The sequence below is a fragment of the Xyrauchen texanus genome, chromosome 41, assembly GCF_025860055.1.
Source record: "Xyrauchen texanus isolate HMW12.3.18 chromosome 41, RBS_HiC_50CHRs, whole genome shotgun sequence".
Taxonomy (NCBI): Eukaryota; Metazoa; Chordata; class Actinopteri; order Cypriniformes; family Catostomidae; genus Xyrauchen; species Xyrauchen texanus.
This window is the reverse complement of record NC_068316.1, coordinates 569,509-588,136: the sequence shown is the minus strand read 5'-3', so window position 1 is coordinate 588,136 and position 18,628 is coordinate 569,509. Positions and strand designations below refer to the sequence as shown.

The following is an 18,628-nucleotide window of genomic DNA, read 5'->3' as shown; positions in this document are numbered from 1 at the left end:
TGTATGCATAGAATACACAGAACACACACATTTCCAGTGATGAATGAACTGGCAGTAAAATCAAAGAAGATTCTGGTAACACTTACTGTGAAGCCTATATTTATACTGCATGTCTCATTATACACCTTATAATAAGATATAACCTCTCATAAATAATTATAACTACAGTTATAACACATTATAAGACTTTATTGATAGTTGTGCTTTATAGTATAATACATCATAACACACGCAACATTGTAACGCCGCAGAAGTTCATAAAGTTCATGATATAAGTGCTGTATAATGTAAACAGTCTTTATGATGTCATCATATTAGAAGTGTTCTTATAAAAGCAATATCTTCTTCTAAACACTCATAACATAAACTTCTAACATACATCACAAGTCAAACGTCTATAATGGAAGTTATTTCTTAAATAAGATCACAAACATGAAAGTTTATTGAATAGAGTTCAGAATAGAATCAGTTTGAGTTTTTATTCTTGTGTGATCAACAAACATATTTACAGTTTCTGATCGATTTTAACATTGTAGCTTTACACGTGTTTCATTCATATCTCAAAATGTACATTAAACGTGTGTTATTAATGTATTAGTGCATGTGTGATGTTTATAACATCTAGCGTGACTTATAATGTCTTATAAGCAGTTATAAATATCTTATAAGCAGTTATAAATATTTTATAGATGTTTATAAGAAGATATTGCTTTTGTCACTTTATTTAAAGCATATATATTATATACATATATCACAAATATATATATGATACATTATAACATCCAGCGTGACTTATAATGTCTTATAAGCAGTTATAAATATCTTATAGACGTTTATAAGAAGATATTGCTTTTGTCACTTTAAAGCATATATATTATATACATATATCACAAATATATATGATACATTATAACTTCCAGCATGACTTATAATGTCTTATAAGCAGTTATAAATATCTTATAAGCAGTTATAAATGTCTTATAAGCAGTTATAAATGTCTTATAAGCAGTTATAAATATCTTATAAGCAGTTATAAATGTCTTATAAGCAGTTATAAATATCTTATAAGCAGTTATAAATATCTTATAAGCAGTTATAAATGTCTTATATGCAGTTATACATATCTTATAGATGTTTATAAGAAGATATTGCTTTTGTCACTTTATTTAAAGCATATATATTATATACATATATCACAAATCTATATATATATATGATACATTATAACTTCTGCAGATAAATGAAATGTTGCTTGTGTTATAATGCATTATACTCTAATGTATAACGGTCAAAAGTATTATAATGTATTATAATTGTTGAGATGTTATAACAGATTATAAGGTGCATTATGAGACATTACTCATGCATTATTAATATGGGCTTCATAGAAAATGATACCACGAATTTTAAAGTCACTTCACTCGTTGTTTGATCAGACTGCCAAGAGTTAGGACATTTGTACACGCATACAATATGCAAACATTTCTGATATAACATGCAGATGTGATGTAGTTTTTGTTCATTTAGTTAATTTCAGTGATAATACAGCAGATGCACAGACACTGTTAATACAGCACAACATCCTGTATATTGAACTTGGAATATCGCTTTATTTACAGCATTCATTACATTAGCAACTCGTGGCATTTTCAGCAAGCTAGTCATATTTGAAATGTCCATTTTCTTAGTGAATTAAAGTAGAAGTGTGTTTGTTTTCATTGTTTTGCTGTAGGTTAAACTCTCTTAAACCAATGTGTAAATGCTTAATCTTTCATTTTAATCATTAATAACTTTAATTCCACCTAACAAATTGGCAAATCCCTCATTCTCGTCTTTCCAGAATTTAGCATGAAACAACATTTAAATTTGAATCAGCTGATCGCCGCCCAAATCAAACGCTGATCATGTCTCATATTTCCCCTCATGAACACATCAGCACCTGTGATCTACCTCATTCTGATCCTGCGAGAGGGACGTAGTGCAATTTAATTATCTGCTGTTGGCATTCGGCCAGATGCTATCCCCACAGTGCCAAGTGTTTTTAATCCAGAATAAACTCCATCAGCAGCTCAGCGTTTCATTTTGAAAGTACTTCGGTCAATAAACAGAAGTGTTACACTTGTAATTTCCTGTTGACGTTTGTAAGGGCTGAGAAATGCACAGCGCTTGTTTGTTTAAACGCTTGGAATCATGTCAAACATCGTTTCCTGTCAAGAGAAGAATCTCGCAGAGAAAATGAATGTGAGGTTTCATTTAGACACGAATAAATCACAGTCTTGCAAACAGCTGATTGGAGCTTCACATATTCAAATTGATTGTATGTTTCATGCCCACATCTGGATGTTACGGCGTGAACATGTGTTGATATTTGAACACCTGTAACTTGTCTCTGTCTCCACCTCAAAGACTTGAGACTTGACTTGGACTCCACCTCAAAGACTTGAGACTTGACTTGGACTCCACCTCAAAGACATGAGACTTGACTTGGACTCCACCTCAAAGGCATGAGACTTGACTTGGACTCCACCTCAAAGACTTGAGACTTGACTTGGACTCCACCTCAAAGACATGAGACTTGACTTGGACTCCACCTCAAAGACTTGAGACTTGACTTGGACTCCACCTCAAAGACTTGAGACTTGACTTGGACTCCACCTCAAAGACTTGAGACTTGACTTGGACTCCACCTCAAAGACTTGAGACTTGACTTGGACTCCACCTCAAAGACTTGAGACTTGACTTGGACTCCACCTCAAAGACTTGAGACTTGACTTGGACTCCACCTCAAAGACATGAGACTTGACTTGGACTCCACCTCAAAGACATGAGACTTGACTTGGACTCCACCTCAAAGACTTGAGACTTGACTTGGACTCCACCTCAAAGACTTGAGACTTGACTTGGACTCCACCTCAAAGACATGAGACTTGACTTGGACTCCACCTCAAAGGCTTGAGACTTGACTTGGACTCCACCTCAAAGGCTTGAGACTTGACTTGGACTCCACCTCAAAGACTTGAGACTTGACTTGGACTCCACCTCAAAGACTTGAGACTTGACTTGGACTCCACCTCAAAGACATGAGACTTGACTTGGACTCCACCTCAAAGACATGAGACTTGACTTGGACTCCACCTCAAAGACTTGAGACTTGACTTGGACTCCACCTCAAAGACTTGAGACTTGACTTGGACTCCACCTCAAAGACATGAGACTTGACTTGGACTCCACCTCAAAGACATGAGACTTGACTTGGACTCCACCTCAAAGGCTTGAGACTTGACTTGGACTCCACCTCAAAGACATGAGACTTGACTTGGACTCCACCTCAAAGACATGAGACTTGACTTGGACTCCACCTCAAAGACATGAGACTTGACTTGGACTCCACCTCAAAGGCTTGAGACTTGACTTGGACTCCACCTCAAAGACATGAGACTTGACTTGGACTCCACCTCAAAGACTTGAGACTTGACTTGGACTCCACCTCAAAGACATGAGACTTGACTTGGACTCCACCTCAAAGACATGAGACTTGACTTGGACTCCACCTCAAAGGCTTGAGACTTGACTTGGACTCCACCTCAAAGACTTGAGACTTGACTTAGACCTCAGGGACTTGTGAAAATGTCTGGTATTATTTAGTGTAAATGTTGACTGACCGTTGATCTACTGTGTGTGTTCATGATAGGGTACAGTTCATGCAGCCTTCTCATGACATTGGGATGTTCAAGTGAAAGCTTGTTTTGTTTATCTAAAAATAGATCCTCCACAGTGATAGTGACAACAGAACACAACTGCACACAAACAGAGAACAGAACTTAATAAACATGTTTGAAGAGTTTGTATTCCAAGAATTGATGCATTGCTATGCCCGGCCTTATTTGTTTAACAGAGTACTCGTAAATCAAACAGAAAACATAAAGGAGGCTACAGGACGCCACAGTCATACCGTGTCCTAATCTGACGGCAAACAACATGCGATGAAAGGGACATTTTCTATTGCAATCAGTGTTTTTATCCTAACCAGCTGTGATGAGTGACAGAACATTCTATCGATCACTTGTTTTCTATTTTCGGCAGAATACGGTCAAATCTTTAAAAAAAAATAAGGCTGGGCATAGAAATGCATCAATGCATCAATTCTCTACATACTCTTCAGACATGTTTAGTAAGTTCTGTTCTCTGTTTTGTGTGCAGTTGTGTTCTGATGTCACTATCACTGTTTTTAGATAAACAAGTTTTCTTTTTTTTTTATTTTAAACGGGCCCAGAATTCTTAACTCGGCTGTGTAAAGACACCTTAAGTGTGTCTCAATATTTTGCGAATGGTGCAAATATTACGTGTTAAGTATCATAATCTGCTTCTTTTCGGCATGGTTTAATTAATTTTGTTCTGTCTCAGGGAGATGTTAGCGGGGTATGACGGGGCACCTCGTCTGCGCGGTCGACCCCCAGTGTTGAAGAGGGAACATAAAGAAGAACCTTTGACTCCGGGGCAAAAACCGCAGTCACCCCTCGCCAAGAGAGGCCGTTTACCCAGCAGGTAATACTTCACCTTTATTATCTGCTCAACCGTAGGTCCTTAACCATTCAATGATCTGATTATAATCTTTGTTCTGCTTTAACCCTTCATCTTTATGCTCTGTATGTTATTAACATGTTATTAACGCTTTGACACAAGATTATGTCATTCATATTTTGTTCCGTTTTCCTGTATGTAAAAGATTGTAACTGTAAAAACACAGTATATGCAGTCCATACATTCTGATTGTGGGAATGTGAGTCCAAGATCGGATTCTTACACATCTGACATTTTCTTTTATGTTGTAATTTTTTTGTTGGATTGTAAACTCTTCTGTTTGATCGTCTGTCTTGCATTTTACATTGTTTTCAACCATTAATCATTCGTGTTTCCATTGCTTTACTCTTAATTACAAAGGAGCCTTTTTTACATCCCCTGAACATCTATAAATAACCAGAGAGTTCCTCAGAGAGAGAGAGAGAGAGAGAGAGAGAGAGGGACAGAGAGAGAGAGAGAGTCAGAGAGTGTGTGCGAGAGCGAGAGAGAGTCAGTGAGTGTGGGTGAGAGCGAGAGATGGATAGTGAGAGAGTGAGATAGTGAGAGAGAGGGAGAGAGAGGGGGAGAGTGTGAGAGAGAGAGTCAGAGAGTGTGTGTGAGAGTGAGAGATAGTGAGATAGTGGATAATGAGAGAGAGAGAGAGAGTGAGCGAGTGTGTGTGTGAGAGACAGAGAGGGAGAGAGAGGGGGAGAGTGTGAGAGAGAGAGTGTCAGAGTGTGTGTGAGAGAGGGAGAGAGAGAGAGACTAGTGTAAGTGATTTGTCGAGTCCCTTTGGGCGTTTGGGATAAAACTGTCTGTGTTACTTTGCATCTAACTGTGGCATATTAAATGACTGCAGTATAAAATATTTTCATTGCATTTCGTGCAGATGCCGGTCCTGTAAACTTAGTAAGTAAAGTGTTTTTGAGAGAAATCCTTCATGTGTTTTTACAGAAGGAACAGTGAAGAAGTTTAACCCTTTAAGCTCTGAAGGTGTCTTTAAAGATTTCTTGTTTCAGTGGCGGCATACCCAAAATTAAAGACTTATAACTCTGAATAAACAAGGAGGGTTCAAGTGTTTGGTTTCATTGTAAAGGAAAACTTTCACATTTTTTATAATGATACATTCTGAGACTCTCTGCCTAAGAAAATGCTGAAAAAAATAAATAAATAAATTGGGCCAAAAATGTACTTTTATGTAAATAAAAGTGTAAATTAGGTGGCTCTGAAAAAATCTACAAAGCAATCAAAAGTTACAACATTACAAATATAATTGATCATAGTGTCCAAAAACATCTCCAAACAAATAAAAGATAATAATTGTACATAAGAACTAATTACACATGCAAACACAACAATGACTAAAGGTTTGCATAGCATGCAGACATGATTTTAGTCATGAGATTTCACAGAATGAGTTTCATTCTGTGTCATTTGAGTCATCATTGAGTCTGTGTCGTGTATTTGGCGCCATCTCCTGGTGGTCATATGTAACATTGTGCTTCATGTGGATTATCTAATGATCTATACATCTGATTATCTTGTGTGTGGACTCGATTGAAAGATAATCACAGACTCTAAATAAGGCTTTATTTACGTTTATGTTTCATGAAGTTATAAGTGAAAATGCGGCATATAAGCAACACTAACACAATAGTCAAAGACATATATTTAGCCGTTACTCGCTATATTTTTATCTGTGAGTAAAACAAATAGTCTGGTTGTATTTTACTCTTTGAGATCTTTCCAACAACATATGTGACCCGTCACGGAAACCAGTGACACAAGTCGGCAGCACAACTTGTGAGCAAAATGAGAAACAAGTGTTTTTTTCCAAAATTGGTGATTTCCGCTTTTTTGCAGAATCTGTTAGTTGAGATCATGAAGAAGCCTCTCCATGTTTGAGATAACAGTATTGGTATATTTAAAAGCGTACATTTTGAGGTTGAAATCGGCTTGTTTTTCGGAGATTCTAGCATGCAGTAGGGGCGTGTCATTGTCTGTGTGTATTTCCGTACTGAATAGCCGCCGGCGCTTTTGCCCCGCCCCCTAACAGCGTGGCTACTTATTATGCAGCGCTCTAGCCGGCTCTATCTGATATCAAAATTCAATGAAGATGGACGCCGCAAAGAATGTCGCAGACGAGCTGAACCGTGGCGTTACAACGAAAATGTTTTGAAGTACTTCTTCGACAAGCCGGATGCTTATGAACAAGCGTTCACTGATTCTGAAAGACGATCTGAGCGACGATGAAAGTGGCATGATAAGACTGAATAATATCCCTAATCTACAACTGAGCGAAGATGAAGACGAGGAAGAATGTATCGGACTGGCGTCATGCGAATTATTGGACATTTAGAGGCAAACAGACGCACAGTGCAAACTTCGGAGATGGTTACATCCACAAAGAAGACCCCGACAAAGAGAAAGTGTGCCCGAACGACTTATTTCATTGGAGGCAACGAGATCTGCAAGAATACTTTTCTGTTTCTTATGGGGTGAGTTTCCATAAACATCAAAGTTTGTCGTTTTTTGTTCATTCTAAGAACACGCATTACCGTTATCTCATGTTTAGTCCATGTTTACAGGGGGGAGCTTTACAGGGGGTATGGCTTATCTAAATGAGATGTAAATGAGCCCTATTGTCACTCCCAGCAGCAAAGAGAGGTGAGAACTAGTGCTGGGTTTCGATTCAAATTTCAAGAATCGATTCGATTCCGATTCTCAATATCTTGAATCGATTATCATTATTCGATTCGATCCGATCTGATCTTCGAGATTTAGATAAGCGTTTTTGAAAAAAGCATTTTTTTTTCCAGCTGTTACCTGAATTACAGGACTGTAGTTATGCAACATATTGATACTATTATTATAGACATTCAACTGCAAATGAATGGAGTACTGATCTTTGTAAAGAACAATCCCCTTCCAGAGTGTTGATACAACTGCTTTCACAAACTTGTACTGGTGTAGACGACAGAAGGCGCAGAGGTATATCAGCAGCAGTAGACCGATTATTTAGACCTGAACCTGAAGTATTATTAAAATGACATTAAGAATTTTCCAAAAGTTCCTACAGTTCAGATGCACCTTTATTTTTTATTTTAACATTTCAACATTTAAGAACACTTTTGTTCTAAGCCTGTGCAAATGTAAACAGATTGTTTGTTACTGGCTTGGCTTCACAGTAAACAGACAACATTACACAGAATGTAAATAAAATTTGAACTTAAAAACCTTTAGAAAACACAAGTGTGTCACAGTAGTGTGTAAAACCTTCAAGTACTCCAGGTATAAGACATTAAATTGCCTTTAAAGTGTATTTGTGTAAACTGGTCATTTAAAACTAAAATAGTAGATACAAAAATAAATAAAAACTGGAAAAGGCCTTGCCTATTAAAGTGCAAATAAAAATAAAACTGGAAATTAAACTTGTCTTAACCCAGAGTATGAACTACCATCACTCAGGATCAGGAATAGAAAGATTCTTCTGCAGGAACAGTAGCTCATTGACATGCCCAGGTGTAAGGCAACTTCTTTTGGCAGTAATGATGTCACCTGCAGTTGAAAAAACCCTCTCAGATGTGACACTGGTTCCTGGGACACAGAGATATCGCTTTGCCATGCAAGCCAAAAGAGGATACTCCTTTTCATTCTCCCGCCACCAGATGAGAGGATTGTCCTGCAGTCCTGCAGGTCTCCTTTCCCTGTACCTTTTGATCTCGTCTTCTGCCTCTGCCGCTTTAGTTTTCTGTGGTCCTACTTCCTGTTGTGGTCTGTAGGCTTCCCCAAGGAGAGACTCCAAAGCACTGGATTGCTTGAATTGCTTGGGTGCCGGAGGTTGGGGTTCCACCTCTTCCTCCACTCCATCAACTTCATCAGCAGCATCATCTTGCTGTGTAAAAAGAGAAAGAGAATTTGTGTGTGTGTGAGTGAAAGAGAGAGTGGACTTTTTCCACTGAGTTTCTTTTTAAAATGATTACTTACATTACATGGATCTTCCTCCATCCCACACACTGCTTCAGTCTGGAGTCTGGAGAAGGTCTTGTCTCGCTCCTCCTCATTCAGGAATGGCAGAGCTTTGAAACGTGGATCAATAGCTGAAGCTATGTACAGCATGTCCTTCTGGTTTACATACCTGGAATTAAAATTTCACAATGTCTTTCTATAATGAAGTGTCCTTATATATATATATATATATATTTATACACAGTAAAATAGTCTCATATCACTCACACTCTCACACACACAAACAGACACACTCACTCAGACACTCACACACACACACACACACACACACACAGGCCTACCTTGTGCTTAAGTTTTTCTTGATCTCATCCTTCATGTCCTTAACAACTCTGGAGTCTTCTGGGAGACTGGTCATCTCTTTCAGCAGCTGAGCATGCAGAGGTGCTATCACTGAGAGAGTTGGGCACTTTTCTTCTGACATTACTTGAGTGGCTGTCTTCATTGGCTTTAGAGCTCTAACCACATCTTCTGCATCTGTTATGTCCTCTTCCTTCAGGCTGCAAAGATCCTTTTCATTTCTCCGCACATCAGGTGAGAGCAGAGCGGCAGAGATCGCGGGTTGCTGCTCTAAAAAGCTCAAGCATTTCTAGTGCACTGTTCCAACGAGTCACCACATCAATTTTGAGCTTGTGTGCATTCAGCTGCAGTAGCTTCTGCTTTTCTTTGAGGATACGGGTGGCAGTTGTACTGCGATGAAAGAACTTTGCGATGTGCCTTACTCTCCCAAGAAGTCGTGCAACATTCGGCAGTTTGAGACCGGCTTGCGAGGCCAGGTTGATTATGTGCGCGAAGCAGCCGACGTGGGTTAGCCCCGTAATCTCAACCGCACGGACCATATTCGCCGCGTTGTCAGTGACTATGGCTGGGTCTTTACTCATCAGCCCCCACTCCTCCATAGCTTTGGTTAACATTTCAGCTAAACAGACAGAGCGATGGTTCGTTTCAACTTCTGTTGTCTGCAGCACGTAAGACACGAGGTTCCAGAGCTCGTCTATGTAGTGTACTGTCACACTCATGTAAGATTCCATAGCTACAGATGTCCATGTGTCACTCGTAATGCCTACCCTCTCTGCGGTCTTAAGCTTACACATTACACCATCTTTTACTGTTTGGTACATGTTGGGGATCACTTCTTCAGACAGACGCTTATGAGACACAATGACATAATTTGGTTCCATTACCTTCATTAGCCGCCTGAATCCCACGTTCTCAACAACAGAATACGGGCGATATCTTTACAAATGAAGCCCGTAATCGCCTCAGTTATTTTGACAGAGCGAGCAGAATTAGTTGGCAGTTGTAGAGTTTTTTTCAGCGTCATCTGTTGCGGTCCGGTGGCAGGCTTGGATAATATGATGTCTTGATGATGTCGCATCATGTGGTTCCTGAGATTAGTAGTATTTCCACAATACTTCACCTCCATTTGGCAGGCTTTGCAAATTGCTTTGCTTTTGTCAAGCTCGTTCTCTGTATTTCTTGTTCTGAACCCGAAATGGTGCCAGATCGGAGCTTTGAGCGTTTCAGGAGTTTTCAAAGCAACCGCTTGCTTAACGTCACTGACCGCCATATTCGTTGTTTTAATGTCCTTCCACCTCAGCGCATGCGTGAATTCAAGTTAAAGTTCACGGGGAAAATGTAGGCCTATTATAACTGTGATTTTGTGAAAAAAAAAAAAAATCGATCCTCTGAGTTACGGATCGATCTTTTGAAATTAAAATGAAAATCGATTCAGAATTGGTGAATCGATTTTTTCAACACAGCCCTGGTGAGAACTGCACAATCTTTTGAGGCCGTTTTCTCCCCTTTTAGCTTTTTTGAGTGCCTACCTTCAAATGGCCACAACTTCTCCAAATATTGTCAGATTTCCATGTGTTACAAATCGTTGGAAAGCTTGGAGACTACACTTTCAGAATCTGTGAATAACTCAAAATGCCCCAAAACCGACTTGTGTCCCTACTTTCCGTGATCGGTCACATATGACACATGAATATATGATCAGTTTGATGTTGTTACTGATTGCAATAATTTGTGCAGTGCAAAATGTTTTTATAAATGATCAAAACGGAGCACTTCTGATTTATCTGCAGATTTTAAAGCACTTGTTCAGTTTTTCTCATAATATCTACATGCATTGGATTTTTTTTTCTCAAGGGGCTGCAGGCTTAAAGGGTTAATACATACAGTAAAAATTATCATTTTGATATCAATAATACATGTTTTCCAATGCAAATATCGATTCATGATATCAACAACATTCATTGTTTTTGTTTTGCTCATTGTTTGTAGATGTATTTCAACATGTTATATTTGGTATTTCAGATATCTGGAAGTAGATTTCAGAGTAATTAAATGTAAATGTAACATCACTAGTGAAAACCGAATTACCGGTCATTAGCATGTTTACTAGTTATACTAGTATAGTTCAATTAATGATATCAGGAATGAATATTTACACTAGTAACAATGTAATTATTGATATAAAAATATAATTATTACTAATAAGAAATGCATTGCTAATATGTGTAAGAAAACTAGTAAGAAATGAATGTAATTAAAATCTATTTTTAGTTATGTAAATGTGATTACTGATTATAAAAGTTACTCACTAGTACCAATTTCTTTCCTGATAGCAAGAATTAGCATTTTAACTAGTGCAAACTGAGTTGTTGATACCCTGTAAGATAATATCCGCTAACAGACATGAAATGAATCAGATATACTCACAATGCTATAGACGATGTTTATTCTGATATAGTGACGTGTTCAGACTGTAATACAGATGTCAGAACACTTTTCATCATATTAGTTTAATTTTAGAGGATCCCACACAGATTTCCTCCTACAGTATCTCTATTATTAGCATGCAGTGATGTGTTTAAAGGAACACACATTTTCATCTGCAGATCTCTGCTGTGATTCTCTGAATATTATTACTCATCTGTGTGGTGAAATTCCCCAGTCTCATTAGATATTAATGATGACAAGGCAGCGTGGACAGATCATTACACTTCAGTCAAACCGCCTGTGTGTCTTCACATTAGTCCAGGAAAATAGAGCATTTGTCAAAAAACTGTGGAGACAGTTCACCCCGAACTGTCTCAAATTATGTGAAATATTCAAATAAAGTTCCAGGAAGTGTGCTATGAGAATAAAAACAGTAAAAATATTAACAAGCACATTAGGTAATCAGATGTATAGATCATTAGATAATCCACATGAAGCACAATGTTACATATGGCCACCAGGAGATGGCGCCAAATACACGACACAGACTCAATGATGACTCAAATGACACAGAATGAAACTCATTCTGTGAAATCTCATGACTAAAATCATGTGTGCATGCTATGCAAACCTTTAGTCATTGTTGTGTTTGCATGTGTAATTAGTTCTTATGTACAATTATTATCTTTTATTTGTTTGGAGATGTTTTTGGACACTATGATTAATTATATTTGTAATGTTGGAACTTTTGATTGCTTTGTCGTATCAACACAAACTTTCTCTCAGATACAGTCGACATGATTGGGAACAACACAAAAGCAGTATTACGGAGCGACATTATTTACACCCAGAGATATATAATGTCAAATCAGAAAAATAGAAAAGTAAATTTCTGGTTCAAGATGTTTTTTGAATTTTCTCCCCCGTCTCAGAATTTATCATAATTTCATATATACAGGTTTTTTTAATTTGCTATATAATGATACCAGGGCGGGACTGGTAATCTGGCATATCGGGCATTCTCCCGGTGTGCCGACGCACTTTGGGGCCAATCAGGGGCGGACTCGCCATCAGGAGAACAGAGCGGGTCGGTGGGATGGCCGTGAAATGGGCCGAACGGGCCATGCTAATCTAAACTGAGCCCCCATGTTATGTAGAACGGACCACAAAACAGCGCCGCGATATGCAGAAAAGGACAGCGAACAACTTTTAGGCCTAAGGTCCCGGGCCGATATCTCTTCCCAGTCCAGCCCTGAATGATACCAAACACCTGACCCTCCTTGGGTTTTTGTTGTTGTCAAGTTATAAGCCTTTAATTTTGGGTATGCCACTGAAACAGGAAATCTTTAAAAACACCTTCAGAGCTTAAAGGGTTAAATACTAATTTAAGATTTTCAGACTGTTCTTGGAAAAAAGGACATAAGTTATACAAAAGTTATAGATGTATGGACACCGCATTCACTCATTTTGTCCAATCAGATGCTCTCTAGATTGGGAATGTCCCTCCCCCCTAATAACACCTGCTCATGGCTGTGATGATTATATACCTTAATCTCTCTCTCTCTCTCTCTCTGTTCAGACTCTCACAGTCAGCGAAATATCTGCGCATTAAAGATGAGGAGGAGGATATCGATGTGAACAGTGTCATTTCAGGTGAGGCATCGAGTATGTTTCAATGTCCGCTTTAGTGTCTGGAGCTTTTCTCTCATTTCAACCAATCACAAGTCTGGAGTGTTTGCTCCAGCGAAATGTTTCGATCTGATTGGCTCATGCTGTATGTACATCACTTCCTGCAGTCAGTGTGCACCAATCTGAACTTGCTTTTACAGTTTTTCTAGAGTACATGTCTGTAGTCTAGTTTCATCCACCTTTCACGCTATTTTATCGACAAAGTGAAAATACGGAAAATAAAATTGTGACATTTGCAGCCTTCTGCCTGTATCCATTTTTCATTTGTTAATTTACTTAATTTACTACAAGGAATTTAGCATTTTTCAAAAGTAAGCTAAACAATAATTTAATATAATTGTGCTATATTGTGTTCCAGAAAAACACACTGATGTTTTCTCCAGTATTGTGTATTTATTCTTAATTTTAAACATCTTTGTGCTCAGAAATGATGTTGTTTGTGTTCTGTGATAATTCTGTGACTGCCGTCTATTATTTTGAACAGTGTGTAAAAGCAACTTTAATGTTTACGGCGATTAAATTAATCACACACAGTGTTCATTCATTTGTTCTCCTTGTACTTATTGATAACCGGTGCATGATACGAGATATTTGTGTTGCACTCCTGGAGTGTCCCGTTTGCAGATCGGATCTATATGCCGTAAAGATCAATCCATAATCACGTACAATAAATCAGCTTTCAATACTGTCGTCATGGTAACACAGGCTAACGATTGGGGCAAACTCTGTCATGTGACACTACATTTTTCCATTAATGCCAATTTTATCAACAAAAAGTGTTTCCAAACCAGTTTTTCGTGACATTTGAAGTATCGACGTAGAGTTTATGTGCTTGAGTTAAACTGAAAAATATGATGTCGACATTTTAGTGATGATGTGCGTTTCCATCAGCATTATTTTGATGCGCTAAACCGTAGTTAGGCTGCTCTGAAATTGCCAATTTTGGATGGGCTTGTCTGAGATCACCAGCGGTGGACGAAGTACAGAAATTGTTACTTGAATAAAGTACTCCTGTGAATGTACCACATTAAATTCCTACTTGAGTAAAAGTCCAAGTTTTAAGATTGACTTGAGTGTTAAACGTCTTGATCTATTGGGATATTGATTGTTATTTTTGAATTTTTGACATTTAATAGCTGCACTTGTGTTGTTAATTTCCAGCTGTTTGAGGAAAAGACTGAATTTAAGTTGTTTTGCTCATTAAGAATTAGACATCGATTAGACAGTTCTTTGATTGGCTGGTCTGAGATTGGTGTCTTCTGATTGGCTGGTCAGTTGTTTGGGTGTATGTGATGTATTTAATAGTGTTGTTTAGACACTCAGGCCTAACCTGTTATTCTAACCCATTAAATGAAGCATTTTGAGTTGGAACTAGAATAAACTCTTGTCAGCAGTTTTATTTGAGTGGGGTGCTGCAGTTTGCAGATAATTATATGATATCCAGCATTTTCACAGCAGTTTCATTGATTGATTGTATAATTTTTGTATTGTTTCCATGGAGACGTGAGTCCCCTCCGGATCGGAATATTGTATTACGGTCAGCAGCAGACAGAACGTGAATGCGTGGATCTTTGTCTGTCAGTCACATGATTCAGGGGTGCGTGCGTGCGTGCGTGCGTGCGTGCGCGTGCGTGTGTGCGTGCGTGCGTGTGTGTGTGTGTGAGAGTGTGTGTGTGTGCGTGCGTGTGTGCGTGCGTGTGTGCGTGCGTGTGTGCGTGCGAGAGTGTGTGTGTGTGTGTGCGTGCGTGTGTGTGTGTGAGAGTGTGTGTGTGTGTGTGCGTGCGTGCGTGCGTGCGTGCGTGCGTGTGTGTGTGTGCGTGCCAGTGTGTTTTGAGCTGAAGTTGTTGTGTCTGTCAACATTACACATTATCGTCACATGAACAATCTCTTTCACTATTGCAAACTCGTTCGTCATTAAGCACATGTGGGATCAATGATGGAATTACTGCTAGTAAAAAGCTAATTGTTGATATCAGTAATTATGTTTGCACTAGTAAAGAAAGATGATTGCTGATATTCATGAGCACCATGAGTACAAAAATGGAATTTCAACCAGGAAAAGCTGTAATCTTTATTTCTGTAAATGATTTTTTACTTTAAGAATTTCACAATTTAAGTAAATAATCACAGAAATACACATTCTTGGAATAGAATCAATAAGTAAAATTCTGAAAATGATTACACAGTTACTAGTGCAAATATGTATTCTTGATATCAACAGTTGGATTACTGTAAAACCTGTGGAAATGCTTATTTTAATATCTGTTAATGTTTTTTAAGTGTTAGATTTGGTATTTCTGGACATTGATTTCAGATATCAATAAATTGAAAAGTAATGAAATAAATCTTAAAAGGCCTCTGACATAGTTACAATAACATTATAGATATAATGAGACTGATTAGCATTTTTACTAGTTATAATTACATTTTTGATATCAGGAATATAATTATTGATATAATAAACATTATTGGTATTAGTAAGTAATTGCATTTTAAACAGGAGTGAATGACAGATCATTGAACATGCAGTTGCAGACATTAAAAATAAGTATTTATTATTAGAAATTCAATTTTGGGAAGTGAACAATGTGCGTTCCCATGAGTAATGATGTCATTGTGGTGTTAATAGTAGTAATTCCACTGCTGATATCAAGAATAAGGGCAATATATACGGCTGACTATTAAAGATAGTTTGTGAAACTATGCATTGATAAACATTTCACACATTGCACATTTTAGGACATTTAGTTACAATTAAGTAAATCTGTAAGTTATTAATGATTGCTGTGCTCAGTATACAGTACATACTATAGAACAGTCACACACAGGACTTTTCTTTATATAAGCACAAGAACCGTTGGCGTAGTAATCCTCTTAACATTACGATTGATCCACAGGCCTGAACCCTTAAAGCGACGATATTGAAATGTTTTATTTTTAGAATGCCGCAAGATTATACTGCGATCTTCCAGCGGAGGCGTTTCAGTGACTCCGCTGTTTCAGTGCAGCTGCAGGTGAATCGAGCTGCACAAATATCCTCTGAGTCTCTGCGTTATTTGTCTGGAGTAATGTTGGCCAAAGAGATATTTATGCGTTCACTTATTACTACATACAGAGACAAAACATTGAAAACCTGAGCTTTTACATTTTAACCTCCTGAGACCCGAGTGAGACTGCTGAGTGCATTTGTCTTTTGATTTGTGACTAGCAGCACCTAATAAACAAGCAAAAAAAAAAAAAAAAAAGAGCAAATTGTGTTCCTGAAAATCGATGTACTCGTATGTGGACAGTGGGACTCAGATGTGAAATGTTAAATAATATCAAGTTATAGAATTTTTTTTTTTTTCAAATAGTTTATTATTTATCCAGGAGTGTTGATTATTCATGTTTTTGATACATTAATAATAAATTATCATAATTAATTCAGGTTCAAAGTAATGTCCAGCATCATCCAATCACTGTCAATCATGTTCAAATAAAACATTATAAATGTTGAATCTATGAACTGATGCTCCCTTGCTCCCTATTTAGTGCATGACTTAACCTCCAGTGTGCTGTCTGTCTGCACTGGTCTCAGAACAGTTATAGGAGAGCTATAGGATGCTCCCTATTTATTGTATGACTTAACCTCCAGTGTGCTGTCTGTCTGCACTGGTCTCAGAACAGTTATAGGAGAGCTATAGGATGCTCCCTATTTAGTGCACGACTTAACCTCCAGTGTGCTGTCTGTCTGCACTGGTCTCAGAACAGTTATAGGAGAGCTATAGGATGCTCCCTTGCTCCCTATTTAGTGCATGACTTAACCTCCAGTGTGCTGTCTGTCTGCACTGGTCTCAGAACAGTTATAGGAGAGCTATAGGATGCTCCCTTGCTCCCTATTTAGTGCACGACTTAACCTCCAGTGTGCTGTCTGTCTGCACTGGTCTCAGAACAGTTATAGGAGAGCTATAGGATGCTCCCTTGCTCCCTATTTAGTGCATTACTTAACCTCCAGTGTGCTGTCTGTCTGCACTGGTCTCAGAACAGTTATAGGAGAGCTATAGGATGCTCCCTTGCTCCCTATTTAGTGCATGACTTAACCTCCAGTGTGCTGTCTGTCTGCACTGGTCTCAGAACAGTTATAGGAGAGCTATAGGATGCTCCCTTGCTCCCTATTTAGTGCATGACTTAACCTCCAGTGTGCTGTCTGTCTGCACTGGTCTCAGAACAGTTATAGGAGAGCTATAGGATGCTCCCTTGCTCCCTATTTAGTGCATGACTTAACCTCCAGTGTGCTGTCTGTCTGCACTGGTCTCAGAACAGTTATAGAGAGCTATAGGATGCTCCCTTGCTCCCTATTTAGTGCCTGACTTAACCTCCAGTGTGCTGTCTGTCTGCACTGGTCTCAGAACAGTTATAGGAGAGCTATAGGATGCTCCCTATTTAGTGCATGACTTAACCTCCAGTGTGCTGTCTGAGTGAAATTTCACAAATTCAGTAAAACATGTCTGTGATTCTCCAGTGCTGGTAAATGTTCAGATGTCACTCAGCGTGTTGAGAGTAGAAGTTCGGTTCGGCTCTTCCGTGTAATGTGTGTCCAAAGATGAGATCCACACAATCCATTAGTCAATGAATAATGTCTCTTTTAATATCCTTTTCTAATCACATCTAATCGTTAGCATGCGTTTAACCGAAACACTTATGTGAGATGCTAGCTGAGCTGACGCTGTTCTTAAAGAGATCCATTTTAGCATGTATACTGTTTAGAAAATCTATGGATTTTTTTTGGTAAATGTTACGAAACACATTTTTTTATGCATGTAAATAAAAAAACATGTAATAAAATATGCAATGCAAAATAGAGGCATTTCTGCTGGTCTCTCTGACTTTTGGACCACACGTCGCAATCCTTTAATGTCTTAAAGGGACACTTACAGGGCAATTCTTGACTTTTTAGGTTGCTTTTAAACACTGTTTTATACTTAAATGTTCCCCCATGAATCATGAAGATCACCTTTTGAAATCTTTGAGTCATTTGGTGGCGTCTGCTCTCAACTGCTGGTCGTAAATCCTAATTTGTCTCCAGAGATCTGCTCGATTAAATCATTAAATTGTCAGGCGGAGCCTCTTTAGCTGGTGACACTGATTGTGTAGGATATATTGTGATCAGACTCCTTCGGCTCTGTGCTGAGATTACATTAGCAGGAAGATGCAGTCACATAAAACTGATGTCGCAGACTTTAACTATCAACAGGAAGTCTGGTCTACATTGCAGCTTAATCTGGCCTTCACTGGTCCGGCTGGTCTGGTGTGTGCTGGTTTTAGAGGGGTTTTGGACTAGACCAGCTGAGAATGAGCAGATGCAGATGTGTCGTAGTAATAACCTGATGTCAACATCACACTTGTCATGTTTCCAAGAGAACAAAATCATCAGTTCAGAGGAAATGGATGCGAAATAGAAATGAAAATGGAAGTTTCTTTTGTTTAGAGTTTCGTGAGCATCATGTTTGCTTGCATTCAGCGTCAGATGACTTTCACGTGGCTTGTTAAAGCAAAGTCACATGACGCTTCCGCTGTACATTCCTATATTAATCCTATAGGTATATATTCAGTTTCCATTTGTGTGTGTGTTTTAATGAATAGAAAA

General features: G+C 38.3%; 2 protein-coding genes across 2 annotated transcripts in view; one reads left to right on the top strand and one right to left on the bottom strand.

The window, feature by feature from the left end:
• The window catches only part of LOC127634607 (lethal(3)malignant brain tumor-like protein 4), an 88,718-nt gene that overhangs the window by 45,231 nt on the left and 24,859 nt on the right, over positions 1-18,628 (top strand). The window contains exons 16-17 of the mRNA XM_052114217.1: positions 4,405-4,545; positions 12,893-12,966. Coding sequence (XP_051970177.1) covers positions 4,405-4,545; positions 12,893-12,966 — 215 coding nt within the window. The remainder of the gene's footprint in view (positions 1-4,404; positions 4,546-12,892; positions 12,967-18,628) is intronic.
• On the bottom strand, positions 7,836-9,139 carry LOC127634624 (E3 SUMO-protein ligase ZBED1-like). Its single transcript, XM_052114248.1, has 2 exons — positions 8,548-9,139; positions 7,836-8,455 (listed from the first exon to the last, which is right to left on the bottom strand). The coding sequence occupies exons 1-2, from the start codon at positions 8,677-8,679 to the stop codon at positions 8,021-8,023; spliced, it is 567 nt and encodes a 188-aa protein (XP_051970208.1). The 5' UTR covers positions 8,680-9,139; the 3' UTR covers positions 7,836-8,020.

Bases quoted from the DNA above. Each gene is read 5' to 3' on its own strand.
- LOC127634624 (XM_052114248.1), bottom strand. From the start codon at position 8,679: ATGCTGTACATAGCTTCAGCTATTGATCCACGTTTCAAAGCTCTGCCA. The intron at 8,456-8,547 runs GTAAGTAATCAT...CTTTTTACACAG, and splicing joins TGGAGGAAGATCCATGTAAT to CAAGATGATGCTGCTGATGA.